At 42.0% G+C, this 24,247-nt stretch overlaps 2 protein-coding genes across 4 annotated transcripts in view; one reads left to right on the top strand and one right to left on the bottom strand.

Moving 5' to 3' along the window:
* LOC306926235 (uncharacterized protein) overlaps positions 1-12,666 on the bottom strand; it is a 154,108-nt gene extending 141,442 nt beyond the window's left edge. Inside the window, exons 1-2 of the mRNA XM_079505498.1 lie at positions 12,523-12,666; positions 10,689-10,804 (exon numbers count right to left, since the gene is read on the bottom strand). Coding sequence (XP_079361624.1) covers positions 10,689-10,707 — 19 coding nt within the window. The 5' untranslated portion in view covers positions 10,708-10,804; positions 12,523-12,666. The remainder of the gene's footprint in view (positions 1-10,688; positions 10,805-12,522) is intronic.
* glra1 (glycine receptor, alpha 1) overlaps positions 1-19,767 on the top strand; it is a gene marked incomplete at its 5' end in the record, with an annotated part of 116,859 nt that extends 97,092 nt beyond the window's left edge. For all 3 annotated transcript variants that reach the window (XM_079505541.1, XM_079505540.1, XM_079505539.1), the window contains one exon: positions 19,350-19,767. In XM_079505541.1, coding sequence (XP_079361667.1) covers positions 19,350-19,643 — 294 coding nt within the window. In that variant the 3' untranslated portion in view covers positions 19,644-19,767. The remainder of the gene's footprint in view (positions 1-19,349) is intronic.
* Between the last annotated feature and the right edge of the window lie 4,480 nt (positions 19,768-24,247).

Genomic DNA, 24,247 nt, shown 5'->3' with positions numbered 1-24,247 from the left:
GCACTAATCAGGGAAAAGGAAGGGAGAGGTGAATTCCCCAGTGAGTGAGCCAGAACAGAATGCAGGGGAAAGGCCACTTCTGATTCATTGAACATGGAAAGAATGAAGAGAGTCGGGTACAGTTGGGTGCCACCGATATTGTCCCTTATCATTTGACCCATTTAGGCCTGACCTCAATTTTTTTTTAAATCCTTCTAAATCCTCCAGTTTTCTGAAATAAATATTTTCACGATTTTTCAAAAATAGCAGATCTACAAGCTCGAGCTACGAGCTTGTAGATCTGCTATTTTTCAATAGCTAAATTATAACATAATGTTTAAAACACCAAAAGGGGTTTTGCGCAGATCACGCAAACCTCAGCAAAAAGAAAAGGACAATATCGATGGCCTCCAACTGTACTTTGTTGAGTTGGGTACTTAGCAGTCAAATGAAAAAGCACATTGGGGGTGCCCTGTGGCTCAGCAAGTTAGCACACGTCAGGTTTCTACAGCACACACTGACCTAAAAATGCTTTATTTATTCATTTATTATTATTTTCTTTACAGCACGTTGAAAATCTGTCATTGTGTGTGTGCAGCCTAGTGTCAAAGAGAAAGAGCCAGCCAGGAGGAGGAGCTGAGCTGAGCTGCTCCGGTACTATTTAACCCCTGGAGACATACTAAAGTCTATTTAACCCCTGGAGACATACTAAAGTCTATTTAACCCCTGGAGACATACTAAAGTCTATTTAACCCCTGGAGACATACTAAAGTCTATTTAACCCCTGGAGACATACTAAAGTCTAATCCTTTAACCCCTGGAGACATACTAAAGTCTAATCCTTGAATAATAATTTAGATGACCCTACTTTTTCCAGAATTGTTCCAGAAGTTGGCAACACTGTATGGTATTTCAAAATTGAACAAAATGTTAATCAGTACTGAAAAATATACTAGTCTGTGACTCAAAGTAAAAGGACCAAATATGCAACACCACTGGTATGGTCAAGAATGGTATGGTAAATTATTATGTTATTAACACAATGTGTATAGGAAGTATGAGCATGGTTGCATTTGAAAGCTTCTCTCTTATTTTTGAACACCGCTAGATTGGCCAAATAACAACACGTACACAATGATGCACTGTAAAACAATATGTAAAATTATGCACCAAACACGAATGTGAACAAATGAAACAATGAAATTAGGTTATCAATCAAAGCACTAGCAGACAAGTCGAGGCACAATGCAGTTATTATGCCTGTTAGTAGGCTTGCCTCAAACACGGTAAGTTGTCATCCACAGAGAAAACACACCAACCTAGTTATGTGTTAGTTCATGTAATTTGTCGCTCCGGGCTCCTCAGTGTTGGCGAGAGGAAACAAAGACAAAAAACGAACTCCAAAGCATGGAGTGAGTGAGTGACAATTCCAGGACCATGGACAGTTCCTCAGTGCCTAACAGATTAGGCTAATGCATTTTGACAGTGCTCAATTACCAACTAAAATGCAACAGACCTATGTTTATGTTTTATTTATTCCTTTCACTCCTCATTAGTAGAGCTGAAGGTGACGATTGTGACCTGCATAAAAGTCGCTGATTCCAGTGCCATTCCATTCATTTTGGCATATTACGCTCCCTGAAGCAACCTCTCTCTCTCCCAGGAGAAGAATGAAAATTAATCTGACTCTAATTGTACCCTTGTATTAGCCTGTATTTCTAAACTTTTAATTCATTTGGCAATGTCTTTATTCTTTGAGCGGTTTCTCAACCGTTTCGGACGCGGGTGGCTTGCCGGAAACGGCATGTTCCAGGGACTCCCCGGGGGGTCCCCCACACGGTAACTCTGTCATTTCTCGACCGTTTCGGACACGGGGCGGCTCGCCAGAACCGGGCCAGCCCTGGTTCGGGTCTATGGGTATGGCCGGTGGAGGACACCAACACATACATACCCATTGGCCGGTGGACAACACTTTACAAAACCAGCCGATCGCAGTACAGCGCTCTGCTTGCGCAAGTAATTACTGGGTGTCGCATGCATTTCCAACGTGCATCGTTGATCGTTCCAAATAGGCCAGTGCCCAATGGTAGAAAAGTAGAAATCACATTAATTTTCTTCATAGTCGCTTCAGAAAATGCTTATGTTAAGAGTTTTAGCCTGGAATCAAGCCAACCAGCATACTGATGAATCATGCATGATCATAAAACACTTGATTGATTTGAAACATTGATTTGAAAAATAATTGGAAAACGGAAAAAAAGGTTAAGGTACGAGACTGTGTACATATTTCAAGATTAAAGGAACTTCTTCTCACATAAGCCATTAAGCAAGCCTTTACAATGCTTTCGGAGTTCAGAGTCAGACAAAACGATTGTTTTTAACTTTAACATTGTCTATTATATTATATTGTCTTTTTATTGTTTGTAGTGATTTTCGAAGACAATTGTACGTTCATGTCTACGGGACTTAGGATAGTAGAAACGCTATAACATTCCCATTGTAACGGGAGCTCTACCAATCTGAGACATCACTGCTACACTAAAGAATTTTCATAAAACTAGATTGATTGCAATGAGACTTTTACAGGAGCATTCAGCATCATTTTACAACCAGGACCCTTGTGGTAAATTTACATTGGATTGTTACGGCATTATGGCTGATAATCCAATTCTCTATGGAGAAAATAAGGGATTTTTACTTCCGCCGCCACACTGTTCGGCTCTTTGGCACCGGCGCTATGTTATATGGTGCACACTGTTACGCAACATAGCGCCTGTCGGGAGCGACAGGGTGTCGTTCTAATGTCTGTCGGACTGTTAGTATGTCTAACGAAATGCACCCCGGTTAACGCACAGGCCTGCCGCCCAGGGCAACCAAGCTCTGGGGGGGTACAAAAACTCTGGCAGGTTTATTTTTCTTCTTTTATTTGCGTGCCTGCCTTGTGCCTCAGTGCCTCACCCCCTGGTCTGCTCATGCGTCTCCAGATGAAGCTGGATGCATTAATTATCACAACATCATATACTGACAAGTGACGGGGATACACAAAACATGGCTTGCTCAGTGCCTGAAAGCCAATCCGAACTGTCAAATCAGACAGGTCTCCTAACTGTACCAAGAATCTTATCTAAATCTGGCGACGTCATTATGGTCCTATATGCCCTGGAACAAACCACCTTGTGACCGACCGGACATCTGCTACAACTGTGTCATCTTTTAGAAGCAGGCTTAAGAGTTATACCTATTCTGTCGGGCTAATGGATAGTCGGTCTCTCTCTACTGTGTGTGTGTGTGTGTGTGTGTGTGTGTGTGTGTGTGTGTGTGTGTGTGTTATACAGTATAATGCATATGGTGTGAATATAATGCATTTGTTATGAGGTGGAGTATTAGGGGTCATAATTAAATGCTGTATCATGTAAATGTGTGGATGAATGATGATATTTTTCTTTTTATTGCTTTATTTTATGAGCATATGGATGGAAGGGATTATTGTACATTGTATATCTATTTATATTTTTGCAGGTCTTCCATAGTCTTGTGCTACATAAATGAAATGGACTCATGAATACATTGGGTTCCATCATAAGACTGCATTTTCAGAATACATGTTTACTGTACTTTTGATCCTTTGCTATACAGAGCTTAAGCCTTTGGGTGTCAAATAGACCCATACAGGTCAAGTTGGTTACATTTGTTCACTCTTAGGGTTAAATTAACACTTTGTTTTACTGTGAAGTTGACTCAGGCTCAGCCGTAGAATAGACAAACTGGAGGAGGTGGTTATATGAATAATCTCATCAGTTGAGCCAAGAGACTCTCAAATCTCAACCCAATGCAACCAGGTGTCCATGTCCAAAGACAGTGATTAGTGTTGAACAATATTCTCATTTTCTTTGGCCAATCCTAGAGCAGAGGCAGCGGCGCCCGAGTAAGCATGAGTCCAGATAAGACTACCCCGGCACTCAGTCGAGTCGATATACACTCATATCCACCGTTATATTAATCCTCAAACATTCTGAGGAGCTTTCAACGGCTTTATCCACTCAAACCGTATATACTTTGATCGTGGTCCCCCAAGGGTCTATGCATGGTCCCCTCCTCTCTTCAAGGGTCTATGCATGGTCCCCTCCTCTCTTCAAGGGTCTATGCATGGTCCCCTCCTCTCTTCCCTCTAAACCAAGGGTCTATGCATGGTCCCCTCCTCTCTTCCCTCTAAACCAAGGGTCTATGCATGGTCCCCTCCTCTCTTCAAGGGTCTATGCATGGTCCCCTCCTCTCTTCAAGGGTCTATGCATGGTCCCCTCCTCTCTTCAAGGGTCTATGCATGGTCCCCTCCTCTCTTCAAGGGTCTATGCATGGTCCCCTCCTCTCTTCAAGGGTCTATGCATGGTCCCCTCCTCTCTTCCCTCTAAACCAAATAAATATCTCTCACTTTTAAACTATTTTCACTAGTGCTGCACGATTCTTGCTCAAATCTGAATCTCAATTTTCCTCCACAAGAATTGAGATCACGATTCTCAAACGATTTATTGTCTTTATAGTTGCTGAACATTACTACATTCATGTAGTAATTCTGTCGGGCTACATTACTACATTCATGTAGTAATGTACATTACATTACTACATTCATGTAGTAATGTGGCTTTAAACTGACTACATCACAGTGCTTGACTTAAACATCTCTTAAAACATATGATTAACAAAAATGTATTGACAGCCAACTACAGTAGTGCTACATCATTCTTGCTCAAATTTAGAAATGAGATCACATACAGTAGGTGTCTGAAACTAGATTGTGATGATCTTTTTTTCGATTAATCGTGCAGCATTATTTTCACTGAATGTTTGCCTCTATGCTCAGAATGCTGACGATATGCTTCATGTGGTTAAACAGGAAGACGGAATGAGAGAAACAAAGAGGAGATGAATGGGGGGGGGGGGGGGGTTGCAGAAAGAAAGAAATAGAGGAAGAGAGGGAGAAGGGGCAGCTGGAAATGAATCCAACGGAAAATGAATACGAAAGGAGGATACATATCTTCTGTTTTTTCTTTCCCCTATGCTACTCTGAAAGCTGAAATTGCTTTGGGGGGAGAGTCACGCAACAACGCGACACGAGCCATGAAATCCCTCCAGCCCCTGTCAGCAGATAGATACAGACGATAGTTAGGGTTGACACCTTCCAAAACAGGTTTATGCAAATGAGGGCGCCCTAAAACAAGTATAGAAAGGGTAATATTTGCAGAGAGGCGATGGTTGCGGATAGCATCCGCGATGCATTTGGGAGTCCTGACTCCTCCTAATTCATCACATCAGCAGGCTAAGAGATATAAATGCATCAATCAGGAGAGGAAAGCATGATAGATGAGAGTGAGCCGAGGGGACTCTCTCTCTCTCTCTCTCTCTCTCTCTGTGTCCTTCTCTCTTATCAGTGTCTCTCTCTCCCCATCTGTCTCTCTTTTTCCTTTTGCCCCATCTGTTTTTCTTTGTCTTTCACTTATTTTCTTCTCTCACAATTCCTCTCTTTGTCTAACTTTACCTCTCCCTCCCTCTCTCTCTCTCTCTCTCTCTCTCTCTGCATCATGCCGCACACCATAACTCAACACTTTGAAATGCAGTTAAGAGGATAAGGAGGAGAAGAGAGAGGGGGGGGGATAGAAAAAGGAGGAGAGGAGAGCTACATCTCCAACGTGTGGCCATAAATCGCTCCTGCAGTCCAACCCAAAGGGCAAAGCTCTGTTCCTCTCCTCTATTTATCACCTCCCCCTCTCCTTCTCCACCCCTCCTCCCTGGGATAGTGTATCTGCGTGCAGGCGTGGCTGCGTGTTAATGGAGGAGTTTTAATTAGACTATAGAACTAATGAATCGCTGAAGCAGAATAAGTATGACGCAGAGAGAGAGAGGGGGGGGGGGGGGGGGAGTTAGACTAATAAGACAGAATGTGAGAGAGTGAATGAAAGAGAGAAAGAGAGCAGCATAAATACATTGAGAAGGGAGGAGTGAACATGCAGGAGTGAACTAGTGATGAGCATGCCTGCACTGCAACTCCCCTTTCTCCTCCTCTCCCTGCTACCTCCTCCTGATATACCACCCAGCCTTGCCCCTCCCCTCCCCTCTCCTTTCCTCCCCCCCCCCCCCCCCCCCCCCCCCCACATTAATCATGTCGGCGGTGAGAATAAAGTGGAGCATCTGTAATACTTAGAAATGGCAGGACCCGCAGTCACTGAAGGACGTGGAGAGGTCGGGACCGTGCAAGGTGGGGGAGGGGGTGAGGAGGATAAGGGTGGAAGGGGGTTTTTCAAGTTATGGGAAGGCGTCAGAGTGACGTGGTGCTAGCTAGCCAGCTAGGCATTTGCTCATATTTACCGAAGCAGCCATCCGTCAGAGGTCAACTCATGCTATTCAGCAAAATGCACTCGGTTAAAAAAAGACTCCATAAGACACTTGGCACCTGGCCAATCATCACTTGGAAGGTTCTATTCTGTTTTAAAATAGTGTGTAGTCAAGTCAGCAGGTGTGTTTGTGCACAGTAAAATCCTGAGGGTAATTTTTTCAATTTGTAAAATTGCAATTTAATTAACACTGTGGACATTACAGAGTGCATTCCACAGGCCATGTTGGCGTTTTTATGATCCGATGACCGATTCTATCCTATTGAGTCTATCCTAGGAGTATATATCATGTCATGGTGAGGCAGAGGCAGCATTTAGTTGATGAACTTTGACCTGTGTCTCGTGGTCTAGCCAAACAGCAGCAAAACCGAAGGGAAAGCAATAACATCTAAGTGGACAATAGATGCAGAGTAGCATTTAAAAGTCATAATTTTTGCTCATAAGAATATCTCTTCAAACTGTAGGCCTATAGGAGACAAGGATGAAGTCTAGTATTTTACCATGCAGTTATGATTCAATAAAAGGCCATGACTAGGTTGACCTCGTATTATTGGGCAGTTTAGAGTGTGTGTGGTATGTGCGTGCGTGCACATGTCAGCGCATGCGAGTCCAACCCCAACATGTATTAACAGTTATAAATGGGGTGGCATGGAGGCAAGGACAGAACGGGGACATGCAGGGTTCTAAAAATGGATCTCAGAGAGAGTGGAGAGGAGACCAACAAATATGTGCGCACACGCACACACACACACACACACACACACACACACACACACACACACACACACACACACACACACACACACACACACACACACACACACACACACACACACACACACACACACACACACACACACACTCTCAGCCCATCTCAATTTATAGAGAGACGCACAATGTTTGTGTTTGAATCCTTGAGGATGGGGGGATGGGGAGGGGTGCTCTGTGTGGCTGACAGATAAGGACCCTCACTGGCGCGCAGTGATAAGGGCCGCTGCATGAAGTAATTGTGTCACCTGTAATGAAATAGCGGGGGCGACAATATAGATAGGATTTCCAATATCCAACAACAGCTACGTGCTCGGGTTCAAAGAAAACAAATAAAGAGCAATCCAACCCATCCGTGATCCCAAGGCTAGGATAACGGAGTGTGTTAAGACAGCAAAGACAGTGTTCGGCTTTGACCCGTACAGACCTGTGACTTTTGGAAGGACACGCAAGGTTATTCTATTCTATAGGAAATATGATAAAGAAGCTGTCGTTGAATACACTTCCCCATGTCAGTGGCAAAAACAGCCCAGATTCAGTGTGAATATGCATTCAAATATTAGCTTCATATTTACCCACCAACTAAGATAGTCACTATGCAATTATCACAGGAGTGGCAGCTACAGTAGTACCTCCTGGAAATACCTACATTAACTTTTAGGCTACCTCATGCCTCTAGCCTAGAGTCTAGGCTATAGTATGAATGCATGCATGAATGAATGAATGAATGAATTAATGAATGAATGAATCTGCATACAATTGAGAAATGTATCGCTAAAATGTAAACATCATGTCATAGTACCAATATGTTTTTACTTTGAGAAAATACACATTTTTCGATATACCGGTAGTTTACTTATTATTTAGCAAATACTGTAGCGCGTGATGTCATCTATTGTGGACACGAAACACTGACATAAATCAGTAGAATTGAACACCATTTACGTCTGTGTGTTGTTTCGAAAATATCGAACCAATAGAAAAAACGCTTTGGACAAAACCTCTTAACTCCATTGAACCCTCAAACTGTCTAAAACAGCTAACTCCACCACTCTCATGCAAGTAATTGAGAATATATAAAGTCACAACACCAACTTTGATGAGGCAGTATTACTTTGTTTTCAAAATATAAGGTTTTCTTAATTTCCTGAAAATGTTATATTTTTAATTTCCTGAAAAGAGGAAAAGAGGTTTCTTCCCACCAGCAGAGATATTACAGTTACTTAATTACAAACGACAAATCATGGGAGTGTACGCACTGACTAGAAATATAACCCAGAGTTCTGGTCCTAGGTCAGTGCTGATGGATCAATCTCATCAATGAAGTGATAACAGAACTGTCAATCAACCGTTTAATTTTGTTAGAACTTCAGTACACCGTATGATATTTAAATGCTTTTCAGGCACAGTGTAAAATGTTATGATTGAAATGTTCATTACTCTGTGTGCTAGTATGAAATTGTATCCTTCCTATATAAGAAAATGCCTAATGGGTGGTGGTGCGGTTGATCGGTCGGAGAAGGACCACCATCAGCACTGATGTCAGAAAACAACAGAAACAACAGAAACCCTAACCCTTGAGGGGCCCCCGTCAAAATCATATGGAGTCAAATGCGCATCATATGGAGTCAAATGCACATACTGTATATGGAGTCAACTGCAACATAATATATGGAGACTAGAAAAAGTGCCCCTCGGGGCACAAGTCTCCACCAAGCCAGGTCAGGTTGTGGCCTCCTGGTGGCGCTATAATAGGCCAATGTGAAAAGGGTGGCATTTTTTCATACGCCTTTGATGGCAATTGGATGATTTGAGGCATTTTCTTTTTTTTTTTTAAGATTTTTTTTTTGCGGCTTACGCCTTTTATTGGTTTTTTGAAGGGACAGACAGTAGGCTGACAGGAAACGGGAGAGAGATGGGGGAAGACATGCAGTAAAGGCCGTGTCGGGCTCGGGAGTCGAACCCGCGGCACACTGCGACTGGATTACCAGTCGGGTGCCCAGACGGTTACGCCACCGCCTGGGCGATTTGAGGCATTTTGTTCCAAAAAATGTTTTGCAAAAATCCACCTGTTGGTGGCGCTATAACAGGCCAATGTGAAAAGGGTGGCATATTTATTCCTCAGCCTAGTAAGAAAGTGCATGAAAGATTTCACGTAAATTGCACGCTGCGTTTATGATTTGAGGCTTTTTGTTCAAAACGGCCAATCCTGCAAACTTTGAAAGCCAATTCTAACCAATTAGGATGGAATATGAAATATCGGACAGATCCGTCTTGAGCACATCACTATAGAGATACTGTGTAATGATTTGCGAGATTTTTGGACAGAATCTGTAGGAGTAATATCCAAAACTGTGTTTTACAAAAGTCATTTTGTACGGAACAGTGAAAGGATAAACCGATTGCAACAAAACAGACCTTTAATAGCAAGACATTACCATGGGTCCATGCCAAGAGTTTGGATCCTATCCCAATGCATGGCCGCAACTTGGGGGTCAACCCAGAAGTGTTAAGGGAGTATTTGGTCTTATTATTTGTGATCAGCAGACAGAGTCGGAAGCAGGACACAGCATCAAGATTGTGGCATCGTTCTTGGTTTCAAGTTGTCAGTCCATCTCAGTACAGTCAAAGTGGTAGCATCACTGCGTCCATCCTTCCCCAGTTCTCCCCATCAATGACATACACCCCCTTTTATTATCAAGCACGTCTCAATATACAACAGGGAAATAGACAGATAATAACAGGTGGTGATTCAATCATCTCCTTTCATGGTGTTTTCTTGCGACGGGAAGACATGTCTAAATGGGATAGTTGGAGTTGAGCAAGCAGGAAACAGACTAATTTGAGAACACACCCAAGTAGGTAATCGTCACCTTTGCCAGAAAGGCTTGAAGACTTCAGCTGTCAGATTGACAGGAAGACTACTCTAAATGGGATATTTAGACGCAACATACTATAAACCAAATGCACATGGAGATTTGATTCTCAACATGCTCCGATGTCAGAAACAACCGAAACCGTGTCAAATGCACATGGATATTTTCAGCAAGCACTGATGTCAGACACAACAGAAGCAGCCCCAGGCTCCGTCAAATGCACATACTGTATGGAGATGCCCATTACATGGAGTCAAAAAGATGGATCAGTGGTGCAATATGCGGCCCGAACATCTAGAGATTTAAATGTTCAGTAGGCGTTGTATAATTATGCTAGTGTTAAATGTACAATATATGACAGTTATTTTTGTGCATGCGTATATGCACTATTTTCCTATCTGTCTCAAATGTTTGAACTATGACAGGAATGCTACTGGTTCCATACTGTATAAACAGCCTTTTGTCACTGTTTCAACTTTCAACACACCCCGGCTTACGCCAATTAAATAATAACTCTCACAGCGACAGCTTGTAGCTATCACAGCATGTGCCATGCTGTCATATTACACTTCACAATTATTATTATTTTGTGGCATTTAGCAGATGTCATGCTATCTTCCAGAGTTTTACAAACTAGTGCAAGGTCAAAGAAGTGCCATGGAATGCAACGGTAGCTTACCTGGTAGAGCAGGTTCCATATGAAGACCTTCTGCATCTGTTCTGGGTTCATATTGGCCCTGAGGCCCTTTGCTGCACGTCAACTCCTCTCTCCTGCCTTTCCTGTCTCTCTACTTACTGTCCAATAAAGCAGAAAAAGGAAAGAAGACACAACTTAAGAACTAAATATCTCAATAGAAGATCAGGGAGACCAAATACAACCACTCCAATTGTTATATTGTACAGTTGGGTGCCACCGATATTGTCCCTTATCATTTGACCCATTTAGGCCTGACCTCAATTTTTTTTTAAATCCTTCTAAATCCTCCAGTTTTCTGAAATAAATATTTTCACGATTTTTCAAAAATAGCAGACCTACAAGTTTGTAGCGCGCCACTCGGTGGCGCGCTATGAGCTTGTAGATCTGCTATTTTTCAATAGCTAAATTATAACAATGTTTAAAACACCAAAAGGGGTTCCCGCCCAAAATGGGTTAACTGTCCTTTTGCGCAGATCACGCAAACCTCAGCAAAAAGAAAAGGACAATATCGATGGCCTCCAACTGTATAACATACAATGTGTGCATATACAGATTGGTCAAAATATTATTTTATAAATAAAATAAAAAATGTTACATAATATAGCTTCAAGAAATAACCTCGGTAGCGAACAAAGTCTTATGTCCACAAATCAACTAGCTCCTTTCGGAACCCTACGTTAAAGTTTCTGACATTTTGATGACTTTATGTAGGGTTCCTTCTCACCGGATTCAAGCGACATGGGATGCCATCTGATTTCCCCTGACTTAGCCCTGTGCTGCGGTGTGGGTGTCACGCTGACATATTCCAAACGAAGCATATGAACGCTATAGGAGACAACGAACCATCTGACCCCCCCCGCGAACGGCTCAGAAGCCGTTAAGTATTTTTAATGTTTGTACGACCGTTTTGCCAGCTCTGAAATTCTCTCTTCGGTCCCTCCTTGTTGACATCTCGGTTGGCTAGCTGCGCCTACGAGGCGCGTAGGGAGGCGCTGCTAGCCAACCGAGATGCCGAGAGGCGGTACAATGAGATGTCAACAAGAGAGAATTTCAGAGCTGCCAAAACGGTCGTACAAACATTAAAAATACTTAACGGCTTCTGAGCCGTTCGCGGGGGGGGTCAGATGGTTCGTTGTCTCCTATAGCGTTCATATGCTTCGTTTGGAATATGTCAGCGTGACACCCACACCGCAGCACAGGGCTAAGTCAGGGGAAATCAGATGGCATCCCATGTCGCTTGACGCCGGTGAGACCGGACCCTACGTGGTAGGTCCAAAGGAGCTCAACCCGGGGGGTCCGGAGACGGGCTACAAATCAACATACTTCTTACAGACTGCATAAATCTAATATATCCTATGTCACACCTCATTGGACATCTGGTGAAGTTTTTTTTAACTACAAACTGTAGTACTACAGAACAAGGATGTGCTACGTGTAACAAATAAGCAACATGTGATTGCTTTGCTTTGTGTTACTTTGGTCTGCTAAATGCCTACACTGTAAATTTGAATTGTAACATACAAGGCATCTAAATAACACACAAATGTAAATATTTTCAACCAGCAGGAAATGCAGATTCAAAAGTGTCACACTGTTAGAGGGAGGTAGGGATAAAGGAGAAACCATTTGTGTTTGTTTGTTTTTGCCCTGATGAAGACCAGTTAATGGTCGAAACATGTTGGCTATTGCCTTTTTAATTTAATAAAGGCTTTCCTCCTCTTTTTAAACTTTGAGTGCCTGGATCGTCTCTCTTTTTTCTATGCCTTGATCCCCAGATCCCGTTTGATCTGTGTGAGCACCTTTTTACCATCATCACCTTTTTATATCTCCGGTGAGCACCTGGTTATTCCCTCTTTTTCTCCTGGACATTTGATGTGCACCTTGATGACTTGATCTGTCCCTTAGATCTTTTAGTTACCATCCGACCAAAGAAGATAATGTTTTAATTTCTCTTCACAGTGGGCTGATTTTGTTCTGGAAAGGAAAGCTAAATCTATTTTCCAAACATGGTTTGTGTGGAACACTCTTAGCTTAGCATGGTGGTGATGCCATTTTCCTGTTGGCACATGTTGATGACATCATCAGTCCTCTTACCTATATAGCCTACCTTTAGAGAAAAGGAACCCTAACAACAAAACAATAGTTATGGGAAATGTTAGATAATGTAAAGTAAAGAGGCGATTATGTAAAATGTAAACAAAACACCATCATTTTCCTTTTAAAGGAATTAAGTCCTAATGTACATATTGTGTTGATAGATTCACTCAAACAGAACACACTTCACAAAGAAGAAATATAAACAAACAAAATAAACAAAGAATGCACGCACGCACGCACGCATGCACACACACACACACACACACACACACACACACACACACACACACACACACACACACACACACACACACACACACACACACACTCTCAGCCCATCTCAATTTATAGAGAGACGCACAATGTTTGTGTTTGAATCCTTGAGGATGGGGGGATGGGGAGGGGTGCTCTGTGTGGCTGACAGATAAGGACCCTCACTGGCGCGCAGTGATAAGGGCCGCTGCATGAAGTAATTGTGTCACCTGTAATGAAATAGCGGGGGCGACAATATAGATAGGATTTCCAATATCCAACAACAGCTACGTGCTCGGGTTCAAAGAAAACAAATAAAGAGCAATCCAACCCATCCGTGATCCCAAGGCTAGGATAACGGAGTGTGTTAAGACAGCAAAGACAGTGTTCGGCTTTGACCCGTACAGACCTGTGACTTTTGGAAGGACACGCAAGGTTATTCTATTCTATAGGAAATATGATAAAGAAGCTGTCGTTGAATACACTTCCCCATGTCAGTGGCAAAAACAGCCCAGATTCAGTGTGAATATGCATTCAAATATTAGCTTCATATTTACCCACCAACTAAGATAGTCACTATGCAATTATCACAGGAGTGGCAGCTACAGTAGTACCTCCTGGAAATACCTACATTAACTTTTAGGCTACCTCATGCCTCTAGCCTAGAGTCTAGGCTATAGTATGAATGCATGCATGAATGAATGAATGAATGAATTAATGAATGAATGAATCTGCATACAATTGAGAAATGTATCGCTAAAATGTAAACATCATGTCATAGTACCAATATGTTTTTACTTTGAGAAAATACACATTTTTCGATATACCGGTAGTTTACTTATTATTTAGCAAATACTGTAGCGCGTGATGTCATCTATTGTGGACACGAAACACTGACATAAATCAGTAGAATTGAACACCATTTACGTCTGTGTGTTGTTTCGAAAATATCGAACCAATAGAAAAAACGCTTTGGACAAAACCTCTTAACTCCATTGAACCCTCAAACTGTCTAAAACAGCTAACTCCACCACTCTCATGCAAGTAATTGAGAATATATAAAGTCACAACACCAACTTTGATGAGGCAGTATTACTTTGTTTTCAAAATATAAGGTTTTCTTAATTTCCTGAAAATGTTATATTTTTAATTTCCTGAAAAGAGGAAAAGAGGTTTCTTCCCACCAGCAGAGATATTACAGTTACTTAATTACAAACGACAAATCATGGGAGTGTACGCACTGACTAGAAATATAACCCAGAGTTCTGGTCCTAGGTCAGTGCTGATGGATCAATCTCATCAATGAAGTGATAACAGAACTGTCAATCAACCGTTTAATTTTGTTAGAACTTCAGTACACCGTATGATATTTAAATGCTTTTCAGGCACAGTGTAAAATGTTATGATTGAAATGTTCATTACTCTGTGTGCTAGTATGAAATTGTATCCTTCCTATATAAGAAAATGCCTAATGGGTGGTGGTGCGGTTGATCGGTCGGAGAAGGACCACCATCAGCACTGATGTCAGAAAACAACAGAAACAACAGAAACCCTAACCCTTGAGGGGCCCCCGTCAAAATCATATGGAGTCAAATGCGCATCATATGGAGTCAAATGCACATACTGTATATGGAGTCAACTGCAACATAATATATGGAGACTAGAAAAAGTGCCCCTCGGGGCACAAGTCTCCACCAAGCCAGGTCAGGTTGTGGCCTCCTGGTGGCGCTATAATAGGCCAATGTGAAAAGGGTGGCATTTTTTCATACGCCTTTGATGGCAATTGGATGATTTGAGGCATTTTCTTTTTTTTTTTTAAGATTTTTTTTTTGCGGCTTACGCCTTTTATTGGTTTTTTGAAGGGACAGACAGTAGGCTGACAGGAAACGGGAGAGAGATGGGGGAAGACATGCAGTAAAGGCCGTGTCGGGCTCGGGAGTCGAACCCGCGGCACACTGCGACTGGATTACCAGTCGGGTGCCCAGACGGTTACGCCACCGCCTGGGCGATTTGAGGCATTTTGTTCCAAAAAATGTTTTGCAAAAATCCACCTGTTGGTGGCGCTATAACAGGCCAATGTGAAAAGGGTGGCATATTTATTCCTCAGCCTAGTAAGAAAGTGCATGAAAGATTTCACGTAAATTGCACGCTGCGTTTATGATTTGAGGCTTTTTGTTCAAAACGGCCAATCCTGCAAACTTTGAAAGCCAATTCTAACCAATTAGGATGGAATATGAAATATCGGACAGATCCGTCTTGAGCACATCACTATAGAGATACTGTGTAATGATTTGCGAGATTTTTGGACAGAATCTGTAGGAGTAATATCCAAAACTGTGTTTTACAAAAGTCATTTTGTACGGAACAGTGAAAGGATAAACCGATTGCAACAAAACAGACCTTTAATAGCAAGACATTACCATGGGTCCATGCCAAGAGTTTGGATCCTATCCCAATGCATGGCCGCAACTTGGGGGTCAACCCAGAAGTGTTAAGGGAGTATTTGGTCTTATTATTTGTGATCAGCAGACAGAGTCGGAAGCAGGACACAGCATCAAGATTGTGGCATCGTTCTTGGTTTCAAGTTGTCAGTCCATCTCAGTACAGTCAAAGTGGTAGCATCACTGCGTCCATCCTTCCCCAGTTCTCCCCATCAATGACATACACCCCCTTTTATTATCAAGCACGTCTCAATATACAACAGGGAAATAGACAGATAATAACAGGTGGTGATTCAATCATCTCCTTTCATGGTGTTTTCTTGCGACGGGAAGACATGTCTAAATGGGATAGTTGGAGTTGAGCAAGCAGGAAACAGACTAATTTGAGAACACACCCAAGTAGGTAATCGTCACCTTTGCCAGAAAGGCTTGAAGACTTCAGCTGTCAGATTGACAGGAAGACTACTCTAAATGGGATATTTAGACGCAACATACTATAAACCAAATGCACATGGAGATTTGATTCTCAACATGCTCCGATGTCAGAAACAACCGAAACCGTGTCAAATGCACATGGATATTTTCAGCAAGCACTGATGTCAGACACAACAGAAGCAGCCCCAGGCTCCGTCAAATGCACATACTGTATGGAGATGCCCATTACATGGAGTCAAAAAGATGGATCAGTGGTGCAATATGCGGCCCGAACATCTAGAGATTTAAATGTTCAGTAGGCGTTGTATAATTATGCTAGTGTTAAATGTACAATATATGACAGTTATTTTTGTGCATGCGTATATGCACTATTTTCCTATCTGTCTCAAATGTTTGAACTATGACAGGAATGCTACTGGTTCCATACTGTATAAACAGCCTTTTGTCACTGTTTCAACTTTCAACACACCCCGGCTTACGCCAATTAAATAATAACTCTCACAGCGACAGCTTGTAGCTATCACAGCATGTGCCATGCTGTCATATTACACTTCACAATTATTATTATTTTGTGGCATTTAGCAGATGTCATGCTATCTTCCAGAGTTTTACAAACTAGTGCAAGGTCAAAGAAGTGCCATGGAATGCAACGGTAGCTTACCTGGTAGAGCAGGTTCCATATGAAGACCTTCTGCATCTGTTCTGGGTTCATATTGGCCCTGAGGCCCTTTGCTGCACGTCAACTCCTCTCTCCTGCCTTTCCTGTCTCTCTACTTACTGTCCAATAAAGCAGAAAAAGGAAAGAAGACACAACTTAAGAACTAAATATCTCAATAGAAGATCAGGGAGACCAAATACAACCACTCCAATTGTTATATTGTACAGTTGGGTGCCACCGATATTGTCCCTTATCATTTGACCCATTTAGGCCTGACCTCAATTTTTTTTTAAATCCTTCTAAATCCTCCAGTTTTCTGAAATAAATATTTTCACGATTTTTCAAAAATAGCAGACCTACAAGTTTGTAGCGCGCCACTCGGTGGCGCGCTATGAGCTTGTAGATCTGCTATTTTTCAATAGCTAAATTATAACAATGTTTAAAACACCAAAAGGGGTTCCCGCCCAAAATGGGTTAACTGTCCTTTTGCGCAGATCACGCAAACCTCAGCAAAAAGAAAAGGACAATATCGATGGCCTCCAACTGTATAACATACAATGTGTGCATATACAGATTGGTCAAAATATTATTTTATAAATAAAATAAAAAATGTTACATAATATAGCTTCAAGAAATAACCTCGGTAGCGAACAAAGTCTTATGTCCACAAATCAACTAGCTCCTTTCGGAACCCTACGTTAAAGTTTCTGACATTTTGATGACTTTATGTAGGGTTCCTTCTCACCGGATTCAAGCGACATGGGATGCCATCTGATTTCCCCTGACTTAGCCCTGTGCTGCGGTGTGGGTGTCACGCTGACATATTCCAAACGAAGCATATGAACGCTATAGGAGACAACGAACCATCTGACCCCCCCCGCGAACGGCTCAGAAGCCGTTAAGTATTTTTAATGTTTGTACGACCGTTTTGCCAGCTCTGAAATTCTCTCTTCGGTCCCTCCTTGTTGACATCTCGGTTGGCTAGCTGCGCCTACGAGGCGCGTAGGGAGGCGCTGCTAGCCAACCGAGATGCCGAGAGGCGGTACAATGAGATGTCAACAAGAGAGAATTTCAGAGCTGCCAAAACGGTCGTACAAACATTAAAAATACTTAACGGCTTCTGAGCCGTTCGCGGGGGGGGTCAGATGGTTCGTTGTCTCCTATAGCGTTCATATGCTTCGTTTGGAATATGTCAGCGTGACACCCACACCGCAGCACAGGGCTAAGTCAGGGGAAATCAGATGGCATCCCATGTCGCTTGACGCCGGTGAGACCGGACCCTACGTGGTAGGTCCAAAGGAGCTCAACCCGGGGGGTCCGGAGACGGGCTACAAATCAACATACTTCTTACAGACTGCATAAATCTAATATATCCTATGTCACACCTCATTGGACATCTGGTGAAGTTTTTTTTAACTACAAACTGTAGTACTACAGAACAAGGATGTGCTACGTGTAACAAATAAGCAACATGTGATTGCTTTGCTTTGTGTTACTTTGGTCTGCTAAATGCCTACACTGTAAATTTGAATTGTAACATACAAGGCATCTAAATAACACACAAATGTAAATATTTTCAACCAGCAGGAAATGCAGATTCAAAAGTGTCACACTGTTAGAGGGAGGTAGGGATAAAGGAGAAACCATTTGTGTTTGTTTGTTTTTGCCCTGATGAAGACCAGTTAATGGTCGAAACATGTTGGCTATTGCCTTTTTAATTTAATAAAGGCTTTCCTCCTCTTTTTAAACTTTGAGTGCCTGGATCGTCTCTCTTTTTTCTATGCCTTGATCCCCAGATCCCGTTTGATCTGTGTGAGCACCTTTTTACCATCATCACCTTTTTATATCTCCGGTGAGCACCTGGTTATTCCCTCTTTTTCTCCTGGACATTTGATGTGCACCTTGATGACTTGATCTGTCCCTTAGATCTTTTAGTTACCATCCGACCAAAGAAGATAATGTTTTAATTTCTCTTCACAGTGGGCTGATTTTGTTCTGGAAAGGAAAGCTAAATCTATTTTCCAAACATGGTTTGTGTGGAACACTCTTAGCTTAGCATGGTGGTGATGCCATTTTCCTGTTGGCACATGTTGATGACATCATCAGTCCTCTTACCTATATAGCCTACCTTTAGAGAAAAGGAACCCTAACAACAAAACAATAGTTATGGGAAATGTTAGATAATGTAAAGTAAAGAGGCGATTATGTAAAATGTAAACAAAACACCATCATTTTCCTTTTAAAGGAATTAAGTCCTAATGTACATATTGTGTTGATAGATTCACTCAAACAGAACACACTTCACAAAGAAGAAATATAAACAAACAAAATAAACAAAGAATGCACGCACGCACGCACGCATGCACACACACACACACACACACACACACACACACACACACACACACACACACACACACACACACACACACACACACACACACACACACACACACACACACACACAAACCAGTGGTACAAAGTAACAAGAAACTAAAGTTTTCAAATAAATACGTAGTGGAGTAAAAGTACAAGATTTGTCTCTGAGATGTAGTGGAGTAGACGTAAAAGTATAGAAATTTGGAAATACTCCAGTAAAGTAAAAGTACATAAAAATTGTACTCAAGTACAGTACTTGAGTAAATGTATTTAGTTAACTACCCATAACAACTGCACCGAACACCAAGCGACGTATCTAATCTCTCTGGTTGATTTCTCTGTGGTTGGTCTAACAGAATGTTGTGGCCTGTGTTGTTGCAGGAGGACGAGACAGGCGAGGGCCGCTTCAGCTTCGCCGGCTACGGCATGGGCCCGGCATGCCTGCAGAACAAGGACGGCATGGCCATCAAGGGCAACAACAACAACACTCCGGCGCCGCCAACTGGCCCCCAGGAGAAGACCGTGGAGGAGATGAAGAAGCTGTTCGTGGGCCGTGCCAAACGCATCGACACCGTGTCCCGCGTGGCCTTCCCGCTCGTCTTCCTGATCTTTAACATTTTCTACTGGATCACCTACAAGATCATACGCAGCGAGGACGTCCACAACATGACTTAAAGAAGAGAGGAGAGCGGACACATGTGTGAGCGAAGGAGAGGACGCAAGGAAGGAAGGAAGCAAGGAAGGAAGGAGGAGAGGAAGGAAGAAAAGCGAGAAAAGAGAAGAAAGGCCGAGAGATAAACCTGAGTTCTAATAGGAGACATCATTGACCCCACCCCCTTCCTCCTCCTTCTTACCTATTGTCTTATTCTCTTAGTCATCATCGCCCTATACCTCCCTCTCTCATCTTCTTCCTGGCCCGACCTTCACCTTAATTGTTTTGAAGTTTGATTCCCGGGAAATATTGATTCATCAATAGTCCTTTATATTTGTATTTATTTATTTATTTATTTATTTATTTATTTATTTATTTATTTATTTATTTATTTATTGTGTGCTTTATCCACCCTTTTCCCTCCCACTGTCCCCAACAAACACCGAGCCTCGCCACCCCCCCCACCCCCACCCACACACTTCTCCTAAATAATCCGGACCAGTGCAATAGCAATGCAGTAAAATGCATGAAATATGAATGTGGCAATATACTGTATTTACAAAAAGATGAAAAACGAAAACGTTAAACACGAAGACTTTTCACTGACTTTTCATAACCCAAGAAACTAGTGGAGCCGGTGACCAACAGCTGGACCGACGAGGAGACGATCTCATAAAAAGGGGTCTTGTGGTTTGTTTTCTTTTTCTTTCTTTCTTTTTTTCCGTTAACAACTCGAAGACTAAACGTTGCATTCTACAGATAAAGCTGTGGGGGTGGAGGGGGGGAGGTGATTGGGGGTGGACTCGGGGGTTGCGAGGAGCTACAGCACTGTAATATATTCATATATATATATATGGGGGAAAAATATCTCAACACTTTGTTGAACGAGGCGGGTATCTGGGAAAAAACAGAGGGGTTTTTAAAGAAAGGATCAACAGCTTTTTTCCGGGGCTTCCATAAATTAAAGTGATGCAAGGATCACGAGTCCTATATATCTAGATTTGCTTCAATGTGTATTGCGAGCACTTGTCGATGCTTTTCTTCCCCTGTCCAGCCCCCCACCCACCCTCGCCTTGAAACCTCTAACTGCTGAAACCAGAAACTCTGAGATTTCATGCGGTCAATGTGGCCGCTGCCGATCACATGCCGGATGGAAAGAAAGAAAAAAAACAACAACATGAAAACAGTGGGCAAAAACAGACTTGTTGATGCAGGAAATGTGAAAGGTGTGAATGGTGAAAAAGGTTACTTTATATAAGCTGTGGACAACGTTGGTCCTCTTTCCTGTCCTTCATTTATTTAATAACTTATTGCATTATTGTTCCATTACTTTATGTGCCAATTGGAAACACTGTCACTGTGGCTGTGCAACGATCTGCTGCAGCTTTCAGCCTCACAGGACCAGGCTGTGGGACGTCGTCAACACTGTCCCATTTGTGATCAGTGGGACCGGATCTCAACTCCTCAAATGCTTCCGTTGTTTTGTTTCTTAAGATGGGGCGTACGTACAACGACTCTTTGAGTTCTCCTGATTTAGGAAAAGTGAATCCATCCATCCCCGGATGGAGCGGAGCAGGTCCTTGTTGTGCTCATGGACACCGTACTTGACACATGAATCTGTTTACATTGTTTATTACCGCTTCCTTGCTTGACCCTCTTAATGTGACAACCCCCGCCCACCCCAAACCCAACCCCCCCACCCCCCGTCCTCCATACCTATATCCCTGTGAAGCCAACCTGCCCCTCCCGCAGCTGAGAGGAATATATGTAGTAAATTATAAAAATAAGAAACACCTACTGTACCTTAATTAACTGTCACTCCCATTCGACGGCATTTTTACACGCGTTGATGTAGCTCAGAAAGAAACTGGACCTGTGATAGTTTATGGAGGATCTAGAATGAGCCTAACCACGCACATCCTTGCAGAGATCAGCTTCATCGCGTTTTGCGTTGTTCGATCATTTCCCCGTCGCCCATTTCAGATGATCGTGCCGCCAACTGGTCAGTGTGTCATTGAGTAGAGCTGATTCGTCATCATTGCTTTGCACCAGGCTTCTCTATGCAATGGTTAATATATGCAATGTTTATGTTTTCCTCTTCCTTTAGAGCTTCTTCGGCCTCATGCACCACCGTTTCTTTATATTTACACCATCCTATAGTGCTCATTATGAAACAAAGTCCCTAATCATGTGTGTCATACAAGCCAAACTTCTGAGGGGGCACAATTAGAGTGGAGGGCAAGCTGTTTCCCATATACAAAAAATAAAATAAAAATAAATTGTGATGCAATTTTCTGCTGAAATATGCTGACATCTGCATGACGTTTGAAATATACTGTATATTCAAAGGATTATACAGGATTATGTTTTAAACCTCATTTAATCTGTTTCTTGTAGCTTGGTAAGCTCCCAATTTATTAGATAAATACTGCATATTTTGAGATTTTCATTGCAAATATTTGTGCTGTTATGAACAATTGTGCATTGTGCTTAACCTGTGCATTGTGAAAATAAAGTGCAACAGGTTCACTTCACCCTTTGCCATTGTACCCCAAGCTTGCCAGTGCCAACCCTTGTGTGTGAACGGAAAGAGGACTGAGGCCCCGTCAGAGGTGAAGTTGGCCAGAAATACAACCAAGTTCTCTTTCCCAATGAACTGACAAAACAACGACAAAAACGAAAACGTCTCTTTTCTGTTGGTCCACTTAAAGAGCACTCCGTTCGGTTCTTTTTTTAATACTAGGCGCACCTCTCAGTTTCAACAGGCATGACGCCACTGTCCCCAGTTATTTAAATTGGTATATATACTATGTGAACAGCCCCTACACACTTCTACTGTAGAGTGAGAGATCAGCAGCAAGCCCTGAGAATCGCATCTGCTGTTTCATCATTTCAACACCTAGTGCAGTAGATGCCATTCACCTTGCCTTCACCTTCACCCTCTGGTCTGCTGGGTCATCAGATCAACACAGTGGCAGAGAAGGCCTATAGTGCAGTACAAAGCATTACAAGCTCCGCCACCTTCTCTTTCTGCACGCGTGGTCATTTTGATTCCGGCTGTTGACATGATGTCACTTTTAAAAGGTTTTAAAAGGTGTCCACACTTTACCAGAGGCAGAGAAATACACAGAGTGAATGTGACAGTACACTGTAAAATCCATATTGTTAATTTGATTTAACAAATATTAAGTAAAGTTATATTATAATATATAAGTATTCATGTTTGAATTTGACACATTCATACTATACTATAAATAAGTATTAATGTGCTAATTTAACAAACCCTTAAGAGTCCATTTGGTTGCATTTGTACACCCCTTTACAATTCCCAGTTGTTCTCTTACAAAACCAAACAAGCTTTTTCTTGGTATTTGATGTACAGTAGTTGCCATTTACCTTGTCTGGTCTGTCATGTGGTTTTGGATAACTTGAGAAAGATGCTGCAATTGTTGTGGGAAGGTTCTGCCACAGAGATAACAGGTTATGTAGAGAAGTTATGTGCATTGATTTGTTTATGGAAACAGCATATTCATCTTGCTTTTTTGTGTTGTGTTGGGTTACTGTACATTGCTATATGAAGATGTTCGGGACATCTTTCTGCATTTTCCTCCTGCTTTTCTCCTTGTCCTATCCCAGAGAGTATTGCATTACAATTGAGCAGGACACACAGACTGCATAATAGTTTTTAGAGAACACGCCAGGTGAATACACACTATCACAGTCCTTTTCTTTTTTGACGAGTGACATAAATATTTTAAAGGGAATATAAGGTACATTAAATAGTTTGCATTTCATCTATTCTATCTAAGACAGGACATGTCAACAAACTTCGATATTTTTCATCGGTTCACTAGTAGCATGTGCAATTGATCCGAAGGGCTATGCTGTTCATACTGTATGTCTGCTCCTGAAATGCTAATTCACATTCCAACATGAATACAAATTGTACAAATGACATTGATTCACATGTGCCCTCCAAAACTATGCATTTCTTTTCAAACAGACCGTTCCTGGCATGGGCTTTTAAAACTTATTTTGCTCCTATACGACCTATGAGGCACTTTATCTTTAAGTGCAGGACTCCAATATTGATGATTCATCATACTACTCTGTGCCATAAACATTGCAGACAAAGTCACAAAAAAGCGCTTCCATTTTGTTAGCCATTGCCAAAAAATAAATAACACCAGTCACTCTGTGTAAAAGCATACACATATCTTCTTGTGCCATATGGGGTTGAATATGCAAACAAACGAGGACCTAAGCATATCATGCATTCATTCAACCGCCATCTATAAATGACTCATCCGCTCAGCGGACGTTGGTGTCAGATTCAGCTTTACATTTTTGGAGCTTCCATTGACTGTCACCATTGTATTCATCATTATCGCCTATAATGGGGACGGGGAATTCACACTGCAAGATAGACCATGGATTCATAGTGTTAGTGTGCAATGTGAAGCGTACAAACTGGACTGAACATGTACGGAGGACATATTTTGGAAGTTTCTACGATTTTATGTTCAAAGTGTAGATTTTTTCAAGTAGCATGGTATGATTTGTTGATGAACAAATCCATTGGTTTGGGTTTTTCTTTTTTCTATTTGTTGGTTTCTCGTATTTTAAT

Source organism: Electrona antarctica (genome assembly GCF_951216825.1).
Source record: "Electrona antarctica genome assembly, chromosome: 1".
Classification (NCBI taxonomy): domain Eukaryota; kingdom Metazoa; phylum Chordata; class Actinopteri; order Myctophiformes; family Myctophidae; genus Electrona; species Electrona antarctica.
Note: the sequence above shows the minus strand (reverse complement) of the source record. Positions and strands in the feature narration are given on the sequence as shown.